The sequence below is a fragment of the Macaca mulatta genome, chromosome 13 (assembly GCF_049350105.2).
Source record: "Macaca mulatta isolate MMU2019108-1 chromosome 13, T2T-MMU8v2.0, whole genome shotgun sequence".
Lineage (NCBI taxonomy): Eukaryota > Metazoa > Chordata > Mammalia > Primates > Cercopithecidae > Macaca > Macaca mulatta.
The window spans coordinates 104,369,220-104,386,089 of record NC_133418.1 but is presented as its reverse complement, the minus strand read 5'-3'; the positions used below and the strand labels follow the sequence as shown (position 1 = coordinate 104,386,089).

The 16,870-nt window shown below is 52.3% G+C and overlaps 1 protein-coding gene across 1 annotated transcript in view; it reads right to left on the bottom strand.

Moving 5' to 3' along the window:
- Positions 1-8,470, bottom strand: part of HS1BP3 (HCLS1 binding protein 3) — a 34,058-nt gene extending 25,588 nt beyond the window's left edge. The window contains exons 1-2 of the mRNA XM_001096861.5: positions 8,404-8,470; positions 2,872-3,037 (exon numbers count right to left, since the gene is read on the bottom strand). Coding sequence (XP_001096861.2) covers positions 2,872-3,037; positions 8,404-8,435 — 198 coding nt within the window. The 5' untranslated portion in view covers positions 8,436-8,470. The remainder of the gene's footprint in view (positions 1-2,871; positions 3,038-8,403) is intronic.
- Between the last annotated feature and the right edge of the window lie 8,400 nt (positions 8,471-16,870).

The window sequence follows — 16,870 nt, the reverse complement described above, 5'->3', positions numbered from 1 at the left end:
CCTTCGCAGAGCGATTGCTATAACACAGGCTCCAACAGCAGCTGACTCCAGCCCCGCCCGCAGAGCAGGCCACGGTGGGGGCTGGGCGCCCTCTGCTGGCCCAACTGCTCCACTCAGGCTCAGACCACAGACCCAGCACACCCAGGCTTCGGGAACCTCCATCTCCAGTGCACTGGCAGCGTGAGTATCCCGGAGCTGTAGGCCTGGGCTCCCACCCCACCCGGGGCCCACGTCCATCAGGGGTTCAGGCAGGGTTTCTCGGGTGGGCTCCTGCGCCAGCAACAACAGAAGGCCAAGTAAGAGGCCCTGAGCAGAGGAAGCTCAAGGTTGAGAACTCATATTGATCTGGTGCCCCCGTGTGCCAGGCACTGCTGAGGATGGGGCAGACAGCCCTGTAACTTTAGTAAGCTTGTGGGTGTCTGCACTGCTGGCACACCCAAGAGCCTGCACAACCTCCACTGCAGTGCCCCTCCTGGGGCCACTTTTACTCCATGGTCAGCAAATCAGTACATGTTTATATTAAAACACATACGCCCTTTTAAGTAGATACAAAATGCTCATTAATTCTTTGAGTTAAATCATGAAACATCAAAGAGACTTCAGGCTTGGGGTATGTCACTGTGGGCTCCATCCTGAGATCCCATGGGGAATAAAGGAGTTCTTTGCCCTTGCAGGCACTTTCAAATGTTTGACAAGCCCCTGCACCCACACACTCCACAGGGAGTGGGCATCACTGACTAGGAAAAAGTGGCACTAGTGTGATGCATGGAGGTGTTAAAACATCCTCACGTACACCTCACATGTAAGGCCAGCCCTCTCCACAGAACCACGTGGGCTGGGCTGAAGCCCAAGGTTCCCAGAATGCTCCCTCCTTCGTGCCCGGCAACATCAAGCTCAAATACTCTCCTCTTCTGCTCCTGTCCCTGAAAATGTGGGTGCATTGAGCCCCATCCTGGGTCAAGTCAAACTACCAGGAGCTGCAAAGCGCCCTGCAAAGCAGAGCCACTCTCAGAGCAATGCAGGTCCAGAATCACCCCTGACATCACACGTTGCTTCTCACCAAGAGTCGGCCACAGAAGCAATCAAATGAAAAACAGCATTGCTATTCTAGACGCTTCCCATGACATTGTTGAATGTCCCTTAAAATCGTGTGGCTGGGCGTGGGGGTTCATGCCTGTAATCCCAGCACTTTGGGAGGCTGAGGCAGGAGGATTGCTTGAGCCCAGTTTGAGGAGTTTGAGACCAGCCTGGACAACATAACAAGACACTATGTCTACCAAAAATAAAAATAAAAAACAAAAAGCTGGGCATGGTGGCGTGTGCCTGTAGTCCTAGATACTTAGGAGGCTGAGGCAGGAGGACTGCTTGAGCTCAGGAGTTCCAGGCTGCAGTGAGCTATGATCACACCACTGCACTCCAGTCTGGGGAACAGAGTGAGATCCTCTCTCTTAAAAAAAACATTTGTGCTGTAAATTTCTCTTAAAATTTAGTGTCTCTTTCAACAGGTCACCAGAAAGATGCAACTTGTTTCCCTTTTTATCTTGGCTGCTAGGAGACTCCACGCTAGCCCCGTGTCACTCCCCGCTGTACTGCGGGGTCTAGTTCATTTCACCTTTGTCCTAATAATCCTGTACCTGTGTCTCTTGGTCTCCAGCTGCAGGTCCTTTTCACAAGAGGCCAAATGGTAAATAATAAGTGAATGAGTGTGTGATCTCAACCCTCTTGAAATTCTCTCCTCCCTTAGCTCCTGTGACTCCGTAGACATCCAGTTCTCTCCTTTCTGCCTCAGCTACAGACTCCTCTTTCTCCTCAAGAGTCTTGAACCCCTGGCGTCCTCAGGATTTCCTTCTCAGCCCTTCTCTCTGCTTTCCACATCTGTTCTCTGAACAACTTCATCCACTCCCAGATTTTTAGTATCACCTGCAAGTTGATGACACCGTAGCCTGCATTTCAGGCCTGAGCCTGTACTGAGCTCCAGCCTCATGTATCCATTCACATGGCGGACACTTCACACTCCACATGGCCCCTGGATCTGTTCCTCTATCATATTCTTTATTTCAGTTGGTGGAAACAGTCAGCAAATGTGGTGCATGTTACCCCGTAAACATTTTCAACGCTCCCTGTCCCTTCCATACCAAGCGCAATGGCCTGCTCCAAGCCCTTGCTTTGGGAATGACCATATTGGCCATGTATCTGGGGTCGCTGACACCTGTTTTGTTCCTTCCAATCCAACGCCATGCTCACAGCAGATTGGCTGGTTAAAGGCAAAAGGGCCCATGTCACTCTCCTGCTTAAAACTCTCCTTGGCTGAAGGTTAAGTCCAGGCTCCCGCACACCCTCCACAATCTGGATCCCGCCTGTCGCTCACCTTCATCTTCCCCACTTCCTCCCAGGACCACACTCAACTGCGCAGAGTTCCCCACTCAACATCCTGCTTCCAGCCTCCGTGCCTTTGCTTAGGCTGCGTCATCTGCCAGGACACCCTTCTCGCCTCTTCTGCGGAGCCCCACCTGCTCCTCAAAACACAGCTCAACCATCACCTCTTCCAAGAAGTTTCCCCAGGGTGACTTAGGTGCCCCTTCTCTAGCACCTAAGAGCCCCCCATGTGCTCTGAGCACCCCCAGAGCCCCCCATGTGCTCCTGTCCCCATCTGTATCTGTCTCTTTAGAGGTCTGCCTCTCCATGGACTTAGAGCGTCTGATTCACTCCGTGTCCCTTCTGTCTAGCACGGTCTGGTACTCCAGGCCCTGAGCAAGCAACAGACAGAGAAGCACCTGCTCCGGAAGCTACTTGAACCCTGGTGGGCAGGTGTGTCTGCCCGCCCGGACCCCGGGCACCCTCGAAACATCCTGGCCAGAGCCTCCGGCTCACCAAGAACTGGACGACATCCTCGGGCCTGTGCTTGGCCGACTTGAACGCAGCCAGGCGGGTCACCACCAGGATCTGGTACTCCACGTGTCCAGACATCATCTTGCCCCGCACCTCCTGGTGCTGAGGCACAGTCAGGTCGAGGCCAGTGTGGGCATTCTGAAGTCGCCTGCCAGAGGAAAAGAAGGCAGGTGGGGTTCAGGGTCAAGGCAGCGGGCTTCCTGAGCAAAGTGTGGGTAGGGCCTCCGGGTGCCTGACAGGCCTGGGTGCCAGGCGACTGCTGGCTGTCCTCGGTGGTCACTGTTCCAGGCCACTCATCCTGCCACACCAGCCCCTCATAAGACTGGCTTCCCAGGCCTCGGGCCTGGTCCTGCCTTTGGGTTGCGCAGGGACAAAGCAGGAAACGGGAAAGGATGGGGCTTGTTGAAAGGGATCGACACAAACTCTGGGCAGACTGGGTGGAAGCAGCATCCCAGTGCCTGTACTCAGACCAAGGAACATGCCTGGGGTTGCAGAGACAACAAGGGACTGAAATCCCAGCTGGAGACAGGCACCTCTCTTTGGCTAATGGGCAGGAGGGCTGCTATAGGCCCCCTGGGGCAGGGGACAGGGGATGGGCACTGGAGGCAGGGCCCTTGTGACCCCCCGTGGCCCAGAGAGGCAGTGACAGGCCTGTCCCTCATGTGGGCAGTGGATGCTGCCCCTCGAGGTGTAGAGAGGATGCATCGGCAAAACATCACCACTCTTGGAGACTTGTAAAATGCAATTCGAATATACTGAATTGTATGACGAGCAAAGAAATGATGAGATGTTTTCCTTGAAGTGGAAAAAGTTATTAAATACATCCCTCATCCTACGTAAGGTGAGACACAGACCTGTGCAGACTAACGTCCCTCACGCAAACGCCTCTGGCAGGACATGCCAGGCACCCTCTGAGCAGCTCTGACCATCAAGGTGAGACCTCCTGTGTGCCGGGCAGGACCCTGAAAACACAGGAGGGGCTTCTGGGAGCTTAACCTGTGTCTGGGGCAAGGCCCCTCCCTCTCTGGAATTATACCCCAATCCATCAAATCCCCCCGGCCTGAGCACTCCTCCCACACAGACCCCTCACATCCCACGTTAGGCCACGTGGTCACCAGCACGACGCTGCTGTCACCAACTGATGAAGCCTACAGTGATGCGCCTCCTATGCCGTGTGTGCCACCCAGTGACTGTGTGCTGTACACACAAGGAATATCCTTCCGCAGTGTAGGGCACCCCAGGAAACCTGCCTTCAGGTGGTGAAAAGTGGGTGAGGGCCGAATGGGCACTGGGAGGTGCACATGTACAGCCAGCCCTCTGCCAATGGCACTGAGTTCACGCGGTGTGCACCCGCGGCCTGGTGTCGCCCACGGTGTCACTGTCACCAGTGTGGAGGAGGAAGGTGAGGCTGGATGCTGCGGGGAGATGCGCTGGGCTCTAGGAATGTACCTTTGTGAAGTCACTTCCGCTTCCTGCAGCCCTGCGAAGGAGCTCTGCTACTCAGACCCACTTAAAAGACAGGGAAACAGACCCTAACGCGAAAGAGGCTGCCCAGGTCTCACCCGGCATGAGGTGGAGCTGCGTTCAATTCCAGACAGCTGCTCCAGAGCCCAGGTGGCCTCTCATGGGGCAGGCATGAGAAAGAAGCCAGGCATCATTTCTTTAGGATCATGATGAAAACGAGGCACACAGGGGTGAAAGTGACAAGAAGGGCGGTGCCTGAGCTGGGGGGAGGTCCTCTCAGGGGTAGGAAGGGGATGGAGCAGATCCAGATGGGCATCTCCCACCATCCAGCTCCCTCACAGCACCCCACATCCAATGGTTCTCTGACCACGCCAGAACCCACAATCCATAACCCCACCCCTTTTCCAGGGTCCCATTCCATTGGTGGAATCCCTCTGCCTCAGGCCCAGCTCCCCTGACTTCTTACCCAGGGCTGAGCTGGCCTGGTCAAAGCCCACTTCTCCAGTTCTCTGCTTCCTTCACCCTGTGCCCAGGTGGCTCAACGTGACTGGGCACAGACATGGTGCAAACATGCAGCCTGGTCCCATTGAAATTCACGGCTGCAGACTTGAAGGCACAGCACCGCACCAGGCTTGGCAACCCTACCTCGCCCTAGATGTGGGGTTCTCAAAGTGTGGTCCCTGGATCAGGATCAACATCACCTGGGAACTTGTAAGAAAGGCATGTTTGGGCCTAGGGTGGCCAGCAATCTTGTTTTCTCAGTAAGCCCTCCAGCGACTCTGATGCACCTGGGCCTACTCCGTCACCCTCCCACTTCCCTGAATCCACAGGAAAACTCTTTCTCTGCAGGGCCAGGTAGCAAATATTTCAGGCTATGCAGGGTATCTGGTCTCCGCTGCAGCTGCTACGGAGAGTACATAAACAAATGGGGGTATGGTGGACAGGATGTACCCTACACCAAGCTTCTCCAACTGTAATGTGTGTGCAACCCCCTGAGGATCCTGTTAATATGCAGATTCTGGTTCTGCAGGCCCGGGGTGGGCCTGAGAGTCATCATCTCTAGTAAATTCCCAAGTGATGTGGACACTGTTGTGTGCTGCTCCAGAGACCATCAGAGAACATGCTGGGCTTCACTGTCACATGTGCCCATCAGCCTGCAGCTGCTCCCTGATAGCTGCCCTCTCCTGGGACTGTAGACAAACTGGCTGGCTGCTCCTAAGGGCAGCGGCTCTGAGCCCCTCCCACCTACTCAAGGACATAGCTGCTGCAGCTCACCCCTCTTTTCCGCACCATCGATTTTCCTTCCTTACTGGCCCACTCGTTAGCATGCAACCACGCTCTGACCGCTCAGGTAACAAAAGCTGTGCTTTGACCTGACATTCCCCTTGCTCCATTTCCCTCCTGCCCTTTCCAGCAGAACTTCTCAACAGAGGGCCCCATATTCATGGGTTCCTCTCCTCCTGTTTGATTTTGAACCTGTTCCAGCCAGACTTTGGTCCTCATCATGCAACAAACTGCCCACGTCCGGGTCACCTGTGACCTCCGTGTTGTTAAATCCAAAGGTGAGTCCTCATTTCTCCTCTGGTCTCACTTGTCAGCAGCAGCGGGCACAGTCAGCCGCTCCCTCCTTCAAGCTCTGCCTTCTCTGGCGGCTGCAGCGCCCCTTCCCTCTTGCTTCTTCTCTGCCCACCCTGGCCACTGTTGCTCAAACAGGAGGAGAGGAACTGCTTTGGATGGTTTCCCTTGATGGCATCCAGAGCACCCTCCTTAGATCTTCTTCCTCTCACTGTACCCCTCCCCAGGTGATCTCATCCAGGCTCCAGGCTTTAAATACCGTTTCCGAGCCAATGGCTCCCCAACTCCCATCTTTAGCCCACTCTCCCCTCACGGCCAGCCCCCTTCCAGCTACCTGCCTGACATTCCCACTGGGCTGTCAACGAGCTTCTCAAACTCCCCTGTCCACACCAATGCTGCTCCCACCTCTCCCCAAGCCTGCTAAATGGCAGCCTCATTCTTTCAGCATCTTAGGCTGAGAGACTTGCTGTGAGTCTTGACTTCTCTTTCTTGTTCTCATATCCAAGCAACAGCAAACCTGAAAGCTCAATCTTCAAAATATATCCACAACCCAAACATTTCTCACCCTCATGGCCACCATCACCCCGGGCCAAGCTACCACTGGCTCTATGTGGAATCCTACAAGCAATCCTGCTCAGCATAGCGGTCAAAGGATCTCTATAAACCATAAGTTGGGTCCTATTGCACTTGAAATAAAACCCGATGGCCCCTCCACAGCCTTCAAGCCCTTTCCTGATGATCCCTCACTCCCAAGTTTGCCTCTTCACCCCATCACCTAACACTCTCCCTGGGCTCACTCCACTCCAGCCATACCAGCCTCGGGATCCTGCTGTCCTGTCCTCCGAGTACACACTTTTCCAAGATTTCTTTTTCATGGCTGTCTCCCTCAGGGAGCTTGTCAGGCATCCGCCCAGGGGCCACTCCATCAGAAAGACAGCCCTTGACCACACCATAGAAAATAGCATGCGTGCCTCCTACCACTCTGTTGCCCCCACTGTTTTGTTTTCCTTCTTAACATGTATCATCCCTGACATGTAGATTTGCCTATTGTGCCTGTGCCCCCATTAAAGCTCTCTGAGAGGGACTTGTTTGTCTCCTAGAACTTGGGCCAGTACCCGGTACAGAGGAGGCTCTCAATAAACACCTGCTGGTTGAATTCAAGCTTGAGTGCATGTGGCAATGACAGGTGGGAGGAGGCTGCACTGGAAAGAGGTGCTGGGGTGTGACTGGGAAGGGCCGGCCTTGCTGCTGGGCTAAGGTGTTTGAACTCACCCTGCAGGCAAGATCCTTGGCGCCCCCACGCCTGTTAACAAGATATGTCCAGGCTGTGCAGCTGGGCAGCCTGCACCCAACACCAAAGTCACACCCCATCCATCTGCATGTGGCCGACGGGCATATACTACTGACGTTGCCCATGCCTGCCAATCTCAAACCTCCAATTCACAAAAAAGGAAACTGAGGCTTGGTGAGAGGAGGTGACGTAAGCGGCAGTAGGGCAACCTCTTCTGCCCATGAAGATACATCTGTAACCACACTTGATCATGCAAGACCAGGCAGGCTCCGACATCAGGGTTTACAAAAGGAATCATACCTTTCTAGACCTTAAGTCACAGGGAATTCCTGATTACAACTGGAAGATCAACAGTTGGCTGGGTAACACGTTCATTTATGTCATAAATAGTCTTAGGCATCTTAGCCTAAGACTTTGTGTAGGGAGAGCAAGGGTGAAGTGTATGAAAATATTTGAAGTAAGTCACTTTACAGCGTTTTAAAGGCGGAAAGAAGTAAAAGCCTTGCCAGGATCCATCCTAGGCTGGGTCCTCTAGGCCTCGATCAGGAGCGATCCACTCTGCATCCTCCACCTGGACCCCTCCGAGGCCTTTTCTGTAACTTGCGCTTTCCTGAGCTGCCTCGCAAGCAGCGACCACCTCTCCCTGGTCTCTCATCAAAGTCATCCTCCCAGAAACCGGGTTCCTGCCCTGTACTGTGTTCCCATGGCAACCTGAGCTTACTACCCGCTGCTGGCATCACCCCCTCTCCACCGCAGCCCCCTGCCGGGCGAGCCTGTCTGATTCACCCCGGTCCCCGGTGCCCAGCACGGGGCCTGGGACGCAGGGAGCGCTGAAAGGATGGAGAAGTAGGTTTTCGGGCCCAAAAGAGAAGAACCCAAGCCGATAGGAAAGAAGAGCAGAGTCCCCACTGCGCCCGCCTGCACTGAGCCAGTCAGTCCCAGGCCTCCCGCAGTCTTTGGCGAGTTCTCTACCCTCTAGAGGGCCTCAGTTTCCTCATCCGTAAATCGGGGGCGCCACCTCTCCTGCAGGACGGTGCAGGGGCCCAGCCAGGATAAGCCACTGAGGGCGCTGGGGAGACCTGCTCCGGGTCCCGGGCCTGGGAGGCGGCCGCCTCCCCCTGCCTCTCCGCCCGGGCGCCCCGGACTGCGAGCTGCGCGGCGTGGGGCACGGGGGTCTGGCTCACCTGGAGGTGACGAGCACCGCCGGGGAATGCATAACGGCCGCGGGGGCTCAGGGCGGGGCGCGCAGTCACGGGACACGGCGGTGCCCGCGTCACCGCGTCCCCGCCCCGCCTCCCGCCGCCCTGGCCCGCCCCCCGGCGGCCGCGGCCGCGCAGTTCGCGCCTGTGGCCAGAGGCAGGGCGAGAGCGCGGCGGGGCGGGAGCGCGGCGGGGCGGGAGCGCGGCGGGGCGGGAGCGCGGCGGGGCGGGAGCGCGGCGGGGCGGGAGCGCGGCGGGGCGGGAGCGCGGCGGGGCGGGAGCGCGGCGGGGCGGGAGCGCGGCGGGGCGGGAGCGCGGCGGGGCGGCGCGGGCGGGTCCTGCACTGTCGCGGTCGGTCTGCGCAGTTCGGAGCTTCCGGAGTTCCCGGGCTGAGCCGCGCCCGCCGCAACCACCTAGAAGAAGCCCAGCCTGGCCCTGGCACGCGGTGAACCTTTATCGGTGTGTCTGTTTTGCGCTAAAGTTTAGCCGCTAGAGTGACGGGACTCTGCTGTTTCCGCCGCCGGTCCCCATTACAAATGCACTCCCCCTCTCCCCAAAGAACATTTCATTCAACCGATTGGTCAACAAATATTTACCAAGCCGGGGCTCTGTCCAGGCCTCATGGGGTCTTCTTCAAGCTGCACAGTGAACGCCACGCAGCAGCCCAGTACCCCTTGAGCTTGCTGCCTCCAGCTAGCTCTCCTCTCTCCTTCCTACTGCCTGCCGGCTCCATAACTGACGGGCACTCTCCCGACAGAGGATCTTCAGAGAGCCACCCTCTGCTGCTCGGCAGAGCCCTGGTGGAGGCCTCCTGGGGCCAGGCCTGCCTGGGATGGCTGCACTTGGGTTCCCAGCTGGAGCAGGGCAATGGGGTCCAGGAGCCAGTTCCCCTCAGAAGGGGAACGTACAGACATGCAGACCCTAACAGACCCTCTCATTTTAGATTCACCTCTCCGTGGTGTGAGAAACAGAGATCGTATCACCTGCCAGCGTAGCCCAGGGAAAGAAAAGCTGAGTCTGCAAACAGGGCCAGCAGAAGGTGCAAACTGCTGCCCCTATTCTGTTACTGTCTCCACCCAGAGCCCCAGTGACAAAAAGCAAGAGAAGCTGAGCTTAACCATACCAGAATTCACGGCAGGGCGATGTCAGCCCTGTTTCCGAGCCTGTCGACCACCGCCACCAGCATCACCACCATCTACCTGTAGTTACAGATTTTAGTGAAGAGATCCTACAGTAAAAGATTTTGAAAAATGACTTTCCCCAATGTGTCTCTTGAATAAATACGGATATTCCTGTGCCTTATTATTTGTTTCAAATGTGTTTATAGGCAAGATGAGCAATCATGAATGAAGTATGACAATGAAGGAAAGTTCTGAGGGAGACCCTTGAAGGCTACAGCGAAGAGCTGGGATGATGGCGGGAAGCCCTGTCTGCTCTGCTGCTCATCGGCCTGTGTGTCTGCAGGGCAGTGTTCGGGGCTGCAAACGGTCCTCCGTGTTGTGTTTACATTGGCATGCCCCACTTTAGAGAAAGGGAGTTCAGCGTCTGGACAGAAAACAGTAAAGGCGTCAGCATTCCAGGAGTCTGAGCGTAGTGCCAGGCAGTCCAGCAGTCACCATTGCACATACGTTTATCCAGCAGACAGAAACACACTGAATAAGACACTTTAGCTGCCTTCAATGGACTTCCTTGCCTTTCTATGTGGGGAGCAGGTGGGGGTCTGGAAAGGCTTTCTGAAGGAGCCAAAGTCCAAGGTAAAACCTGAAGAAATATGGATAGAATAGAATAGAAGGAATGTCACAAGCAAAGCCCTAGAGACAGCATAGGAACACCAGGGAACGGGGGAAGAGGCCAGCAGGAGCCAGGGTGTGGACAGCCTAGTGCACCAAGGCCAGGGCTTTGCCTGATCCTGAGGCCAACCCAGCGCCATCAGAGGGTCAGGGACATAGGAGTGACCGGGCCAGCTAGGAGGCCGTAGGCAGGGGTTCGGAGCATGTTGAAGGTATGAAGATGTGTTGGACTGCAGAACAATCCAGACAGGAGACAATGGTCCCATGAACTAGGGTGATGGCCACCCAGGTGGAGAAGAGGGGACAGGTGAGAGGACCTTAGCAGAAGGAGTTGGTCAAGACTCGGGAATCCAATGGTTGAGGGCGGGAACAGATAAGATGCCACCGTGGTTTGGCTCTTGTGAGCGGCTGGACATTGGTATCATTCTCTGTGGCAGGGCACCTGGAGAAGGAGCATATTTTTGGTGAGATGATGCGTTTTGTTTCAGACAGGCAGTGTTTGAAGGGCTGGGCCTATTGATACGATTGGATCTATGGCCCTGGGCCTCAGGAAGCCGACCTGGGCTGGAGACTGACATAGGAGTCATGGGTAGAAAGGAGGCTATTGAGCCTGAGAGTTGAGGTGAGCCCACCGAGGAGGGTCTACGATCCAGAGGTATGCAGGGGGGGTGGGGTGGGTGCAGAGAAGGGGACTCCCCATCATTGTGGGAGCTGGTAGCATGTCTGTCACCAATGCCTTGTAAGCAAATGAGAGGGCCTCACCCATGCCCCTGGGGTTGCTAAGTGTGCACCTCAGGAAGACTTGGCCCACCTGTCAAGAATGCAACTGGTTTCCCATGAAAGAACGACCCCATCCCCGACAGCAATCCCATTTTCTGCCTCTGTGGGTCCCACGTGCCCGTCTATGGCTCCAGCACATAATTGTATACAATGCAAGGAATGTGGGATCTAAATCTGATATTTTCTGCTTCCTGTTTAATTCAAGGAGCCCCTTCCATGGCTGAAGCTGCGGTAACACAAACCACATTGCAAAGGATTTTCTATTTCTCTCTTTCCCACTGCCCTGGGAGGAACATTCCAGGCCTCAGTCTCCACCCAGGAAGTCGCTGGGCCTCGGGACACTGCGGTCAGTGAGAGACACTCACAGCCTGCAGGGGGCGCTCTGAACTCTGGCTGAGCCACGCACCAACATTTCCCACGGTGGCTCGGGTCTTCTGGGACCTTATAATTTGTCTCTGTTCCCTAATGTGATACTTTAGAGCTTCAGGGTCTGGGCACCTCCACATGGAGCAGGGCCACCACCTTGCTTGTCACTTAGCAAACACTCATGGGTACAGCTCTAGGCCTGTTAACTCCCCAGGCCTCGGGGCTGCAGAGCCTTATCCTGTGGGGCTCACAGAGCACTGCAGGGGCTCACAGGCTACTCTAGGACAGCTGGAGATTTCAACAAGGATGCACGCCTAGGGTACTATGGTGCACAGAGGAGGGCATATAACTAACTCAGCCAGGGATTGGGCATACAAAGAAGTCTACCAGGACGAGGTGATGGCAGACCTGGGTCGTAAAAAGTAGGTATTATTTTGTTGAGACTTGATTTTCTCACTGGTGAAATGGACATAACAGAAACCTTTAAATCATAACATTGCTTTGAATTACATGAGGTGAAATGAGACTGAAACAAGATGAAATGTATGGCAGGCATTGGAGATGAGCTAACTGGAAGCCATTCACAACCCCCTTCTTCCTGATTTTTATTACCATAGAGGTAATAAAATAGAGAAGTAAATAGAGAAAAACATAATAGAGAAGTAAAACACACATGTCCCATTTCAGTTACAAGGGGCCATGTGACATAACTGACCACATATACTTAAGTTCCTGTGGAGGATTTATTTTGCTAGGAGAAAACCTTTTGCTCCTTCCTTGTCTTCTACCTGGGAAGGGGATACAGTGCTGGAGACACAGCAGCCATCATGGGAGCAGGAGGCACAGACATGAGTCTGGAGTCTACCACGTTAAGGATGAACGAGCCTGGGGAGCTGATGGCATATGAACTTGCATACCAGTCCTGGACTTTTTCTACAAAGTTCTCCTTGCACAAATGCCTAAACCACTCTAAGTGGGGGTTTTCTGCAGTGGATTTCCTGGTGGTATAGTTGTAAAGTACTTATATAATGCCTGATATATAAACTGCTCCATAGGAGATGCAGGGATGACTGAGGAGGAGGAAGAAAAGGGGTAAAGTGTGTACTAGGAAGCACACTCAAAGGCAGTGTGTCTTCTTTTTTTTTTTTTTGAGACAGGGTCTCACACTGTTGCAGTGGCATGATCACGGCTCACTGTAGCCTCAACCTCCTTGGGCTCAGGTGATCCTCCCACCTCAACCTTCCAAGTAGCTGGGATCACAGGCATGTGCCACCATGCCCAGCTAATTTTTGTAGAAACGAGGTTTCCCTATGTTGCCCAGACTGTCCTTGAACTCCTGGGCTCAAGCAATCCACCCGCCTGAGCCTCCCAAAGTGCTGGGATTACAGGCGTGAGCCACTGTGCTCAGCCTAGTATGTCTTAATAGAACCAGAGCATATTTGAGGAGCTGGTGAGAAGAACATGTGGAGGGATTGCTGGGGGAGGAGGCAGCAGAGGCCAGGAGGAGCCTGTGTTCCCGCAGCATAGAGGGCCTTGTGTGCTATGCAAAGGAGCTCACGTCTTATCCTGAAGAAGGAGGGAGTGGGCTCATAGAACAAAAGGAAAAGAGTGTTTCAGGAAGAGACCGGGGTGTAATCAGCAATGCCAAACACTGCTGAACATCCAGGAAGATAAGGAGGTGTTCAAGAAAAACAAACAAACAAAACCCCACAGAACTAAAGCAGATTTTATTTGGAACTACTGAAATAGGGGTAAGAGACCCCAGCATAGAACTGGGCTAAATTCCGAATGCAGCATGAGAAAGTAGGAATTTATAGCCAAGGAACAGGGTGGGAGTGGTGGCTGGAACATTACTAAGAGGAGGATGGGGGACTCTGGCTATGCCGACCTAACAGGATTCTTGCTGAAGATGGGCAGGATGGTCAGACATCACCTGGGGATGGTGGAGGAAGAGGAACCCAGTTGGATATCGAGGGTGATCAGATAGGCAGAGTGAGAGGATATTGGTAACCTGACTTAACCACCAGGTTCTTCCTAAAAGTGGATTTTACAAGGAAGTGCACGCATAGGTCTAAGAGACAGTTCAGGAGCTTAAAGCTCAGTTTGGTCAAGAAGAGAATCTTTGTAGAGAGAAAAGTCTTCTCTGGCTTCGAGGAGGGCAGGGTCCCAGTGGGTGGAGAAGGGGACAGGAAGTGGGAAGGGGAGAAGGGAGTGGGGACCCCTCTTCCAGATGGGGGCATGCAGATGATTTTTAGAAGCATTCTATAGAAATAATTCATGCTCATAGTACAAAAGCTGGAAAATAGGGATAGTAAGATAAAAAAGTAAAAATTGCCTCTCATTCTATACCAGATATAACAATTGTGCTAATTTTTTGTTCCTTCTCTCCTGACATTTTTTTCTATGCCTATACTTAAGTCTTTTCTTTTAAATAATACAGAATCTTAATAGATATACTATTTTGTAACTTGCTTTTTCATTTACCATCCTGTAAACATCTTTCCATGTAAAATTACCTCCAAAACCATAATTTTAAATGGCTCCTTAGAACCGCATATGCGGATGGAGAATAACCGACTTCTCTGATCCTTAAGCTCCGTACATGTGATGGAAAGCTGGTGCGTGGGAGGAGTACTGAGCGGGGTGGATGATCTTTGAAGTGCTGGCTGGTGTTTAGGCCGGATCCCTAGGAAGAAGGCTTGGGAGAAAAGTGCTCACTTTTTTGGGAAACTTGTTTCTTGAGTCTTTCACTGTGCATTGTTATGTTGAACAGCAGAGGAGATTGGAAGATTGGGAGAAAGGAGACAGAGCTTCATTGCTTTGCATTATAAAGGAATTTGGGAGGCATTGTCTGCCTGCAATGCAGCTCCTGAGCTCTGGGAGGTGGCTGGGCTAATGGAGGGCGCACAGGGTCCAGCCACCTGGAGGAGGCCCAGGGCGGGCCAGCTAAGGCTGCAGACCTTGGTGGGTGGCATGGTGGCATTTAGTGACTCCCTTGAGTCCTGCTCTGCTCTGTCCAAGACGCCCCACCTCAAACCTTCAGGGCCTACTATGCACCCTGATCTCGGGGAAATGGTATCTAGTACTCAGTGCACCACAGTCCTGGAAGTGCCTAGTCCACAGGAGTCAGGAAGCTTGGACTGACTGTGCAAGCGAGGCTCTAGGGATCCTCAGGAATCTTTGCCTGAGGCACAGCAAATCCAGTTATTTTGTTTAGATACTGTAGAAAGCCCCAGAACTTGGAAGCACAGAGACTTGATGCATTAGATGGGTTTACATCTGCACTCTACTAAACTGTGCTCAGGAAAGCTGAATCAGGCACATCTTCCCCAACCCTCGCCAGCCCCGATTCATTTTCTTACATCCTCTCATGTGTGAGAAGTGAAAGTGCTCTTTCTTGTTTAAATACATTTATATGATTACAGGTGAGGTTGAGCATCTTTCACCTATTTGTTAGTCTTCTGTTTCTTTGTGACTGTCCTGTGTGTTTCCTTTGCACATGAGAAAAAAAATTGCTCCATTTGTCTTTTTCTTGTAGATTTGTAAGAATGCTTTATATATTAAAGATACTAACCCTTTGTGATAAACGGTGTCCTGTTTGTCTTTTAACTACTTTTCCCCTAAGTCCTTATTTTGAGAATGTTTCAAAGGCACAGAAATGTTGAAGGGTTAATAACCACATCTGCGACCCCTTCCCCTAGTCTCACAGGTGGGATTCTGGCTCAGATGGAGACTGGTGATGGGCAGGAAGTTTTTTAGGCATTACCTGGGCAGAGAGTGCTGACTTGGGATGCAGTCTGCAATCATGGCAGAGGCCCCAGCCCTTTGCAGGGGGAGCTCTGGAGCTGGCATGGCCCTTCCAAGTCGTCCTGAATTGGCAGGAGGTGGGGGTGGGCCTTTTACACTCCACATTGGCCAGTCACTGGATGTAGGCTACCTGACCTTGGGTGCTACACCTCCCTGTCTTCAGAGAGGGTAAGCAGGGCTCCAGGCTGCCAGCTTTCTCAGCAGCTGCAGAGTAAGTAAGCACTTAGTCCCCGAGCACCCCGCCCTCAACCCCAGAGGGCAGCTGGGTTATAGACCACAGATGCCCTGCACAGCTGTGAACACTCTGCCACCTTTGTTTTACCCTCTCTCTCTTTCTCTGTTTCTGTGTTTCTTCCTTGAAACATTTAAGAGTTAGTTGTAGATATCATGATCCTTCATTCTGAATACTTCAGCATGTACCTCCTTCGAATGAGAGCATTCTCCTACTGTATTAGTCCGTTTCACACTGCTATAAAGACATACCCAAGACTGAGTAATTTATAAAGGTAAGAGGTTTAATTGACTCACAGTTCAGCATGGCTGGGGAGGCCTCACGGAACTTACAGTCATGGCAGAAGGTGAAAGGGAAGCAAGGAACCTTTTTCACAAGGCAGCAGGAAGAAGTGCCAAGAGAAGGGGGGAAAGCCCCTTACAAAAACATCAGATCTCATGAGAACTCACTCATTATCACGAGAACAGCATGGGAAAAACTGTCTCATGATTCAGTTACCTCCACCTGGTGTCTCCCTTGACATGTGGGAATGATGAGGATTACAATTCAAGATGAGATTTGGGTGGGGACACAAAGCCTAACCATATCACCTCCATAACCACAATGCAATGATCATGCTCAGGAAAGTTGCCATTGATACAACAGTCGAATATACCATCTGTGTTCCAATTTCTCCATTCGTCCAAACAATGTCTTTACTAGCAACTGCTCCCCATACCTTCCCATCCCTACATCCCACCCCGAATGAGGACTCTAACTGAAAATCCTGCATTGCATTTAATTATCACATTCTTTTAGTCTCCTTTATTCTAAAATGGGCTTTTTCATCTTTCCTGACATTGACATCTTTGAAGAGTTTAGGTCAGTGGTTCAGAATATGCCTCTGTTTGGATTTGTCTAATTGTTTCTCACGGTTACGTGCAGATGAACCTTTGGCAGAAGTGCCACACTGAGGAATCACTTTCAAGGGCACGTGATGCCAATTTCCCCCATGATTAGTGACGTTAAGTTTGATGATTTGGTTAAGGTCAATTCTGTTTTTAGAATTTTCTTACAAGCATGTTTTAAGATTTTTATGAAGTTCCAACCACTGACAAAAGTTTTGCTGGTTTCTACAATGAACTCATACTTCGAAAAGCATCCCTTACACAGACCATATAAATATTTACATATTTTCTCCAAATATGCTTATAATAGTTTCATTTTCTACAATAAAATCTTTGATTCACTAGGAATTCATTTTGGTTTATGTCACAAGAGTCCATTCCCCCCTCTAAATACTTAATCCAACATCTAGTGTCATTCGCTGGTAAGTTTTATTAAACAATTCATTCTTTTCCCTTACTGGAATTGTCACTATTTTTCTACATATTTTCAAACATTGTTATTTGTTTCTGGATTCTTTTCTGCTCCCATGATCTGTCAATCCTCCTTCCAGTGCTATATGGAAATTGGTTTATTTTGATATCTGATAATG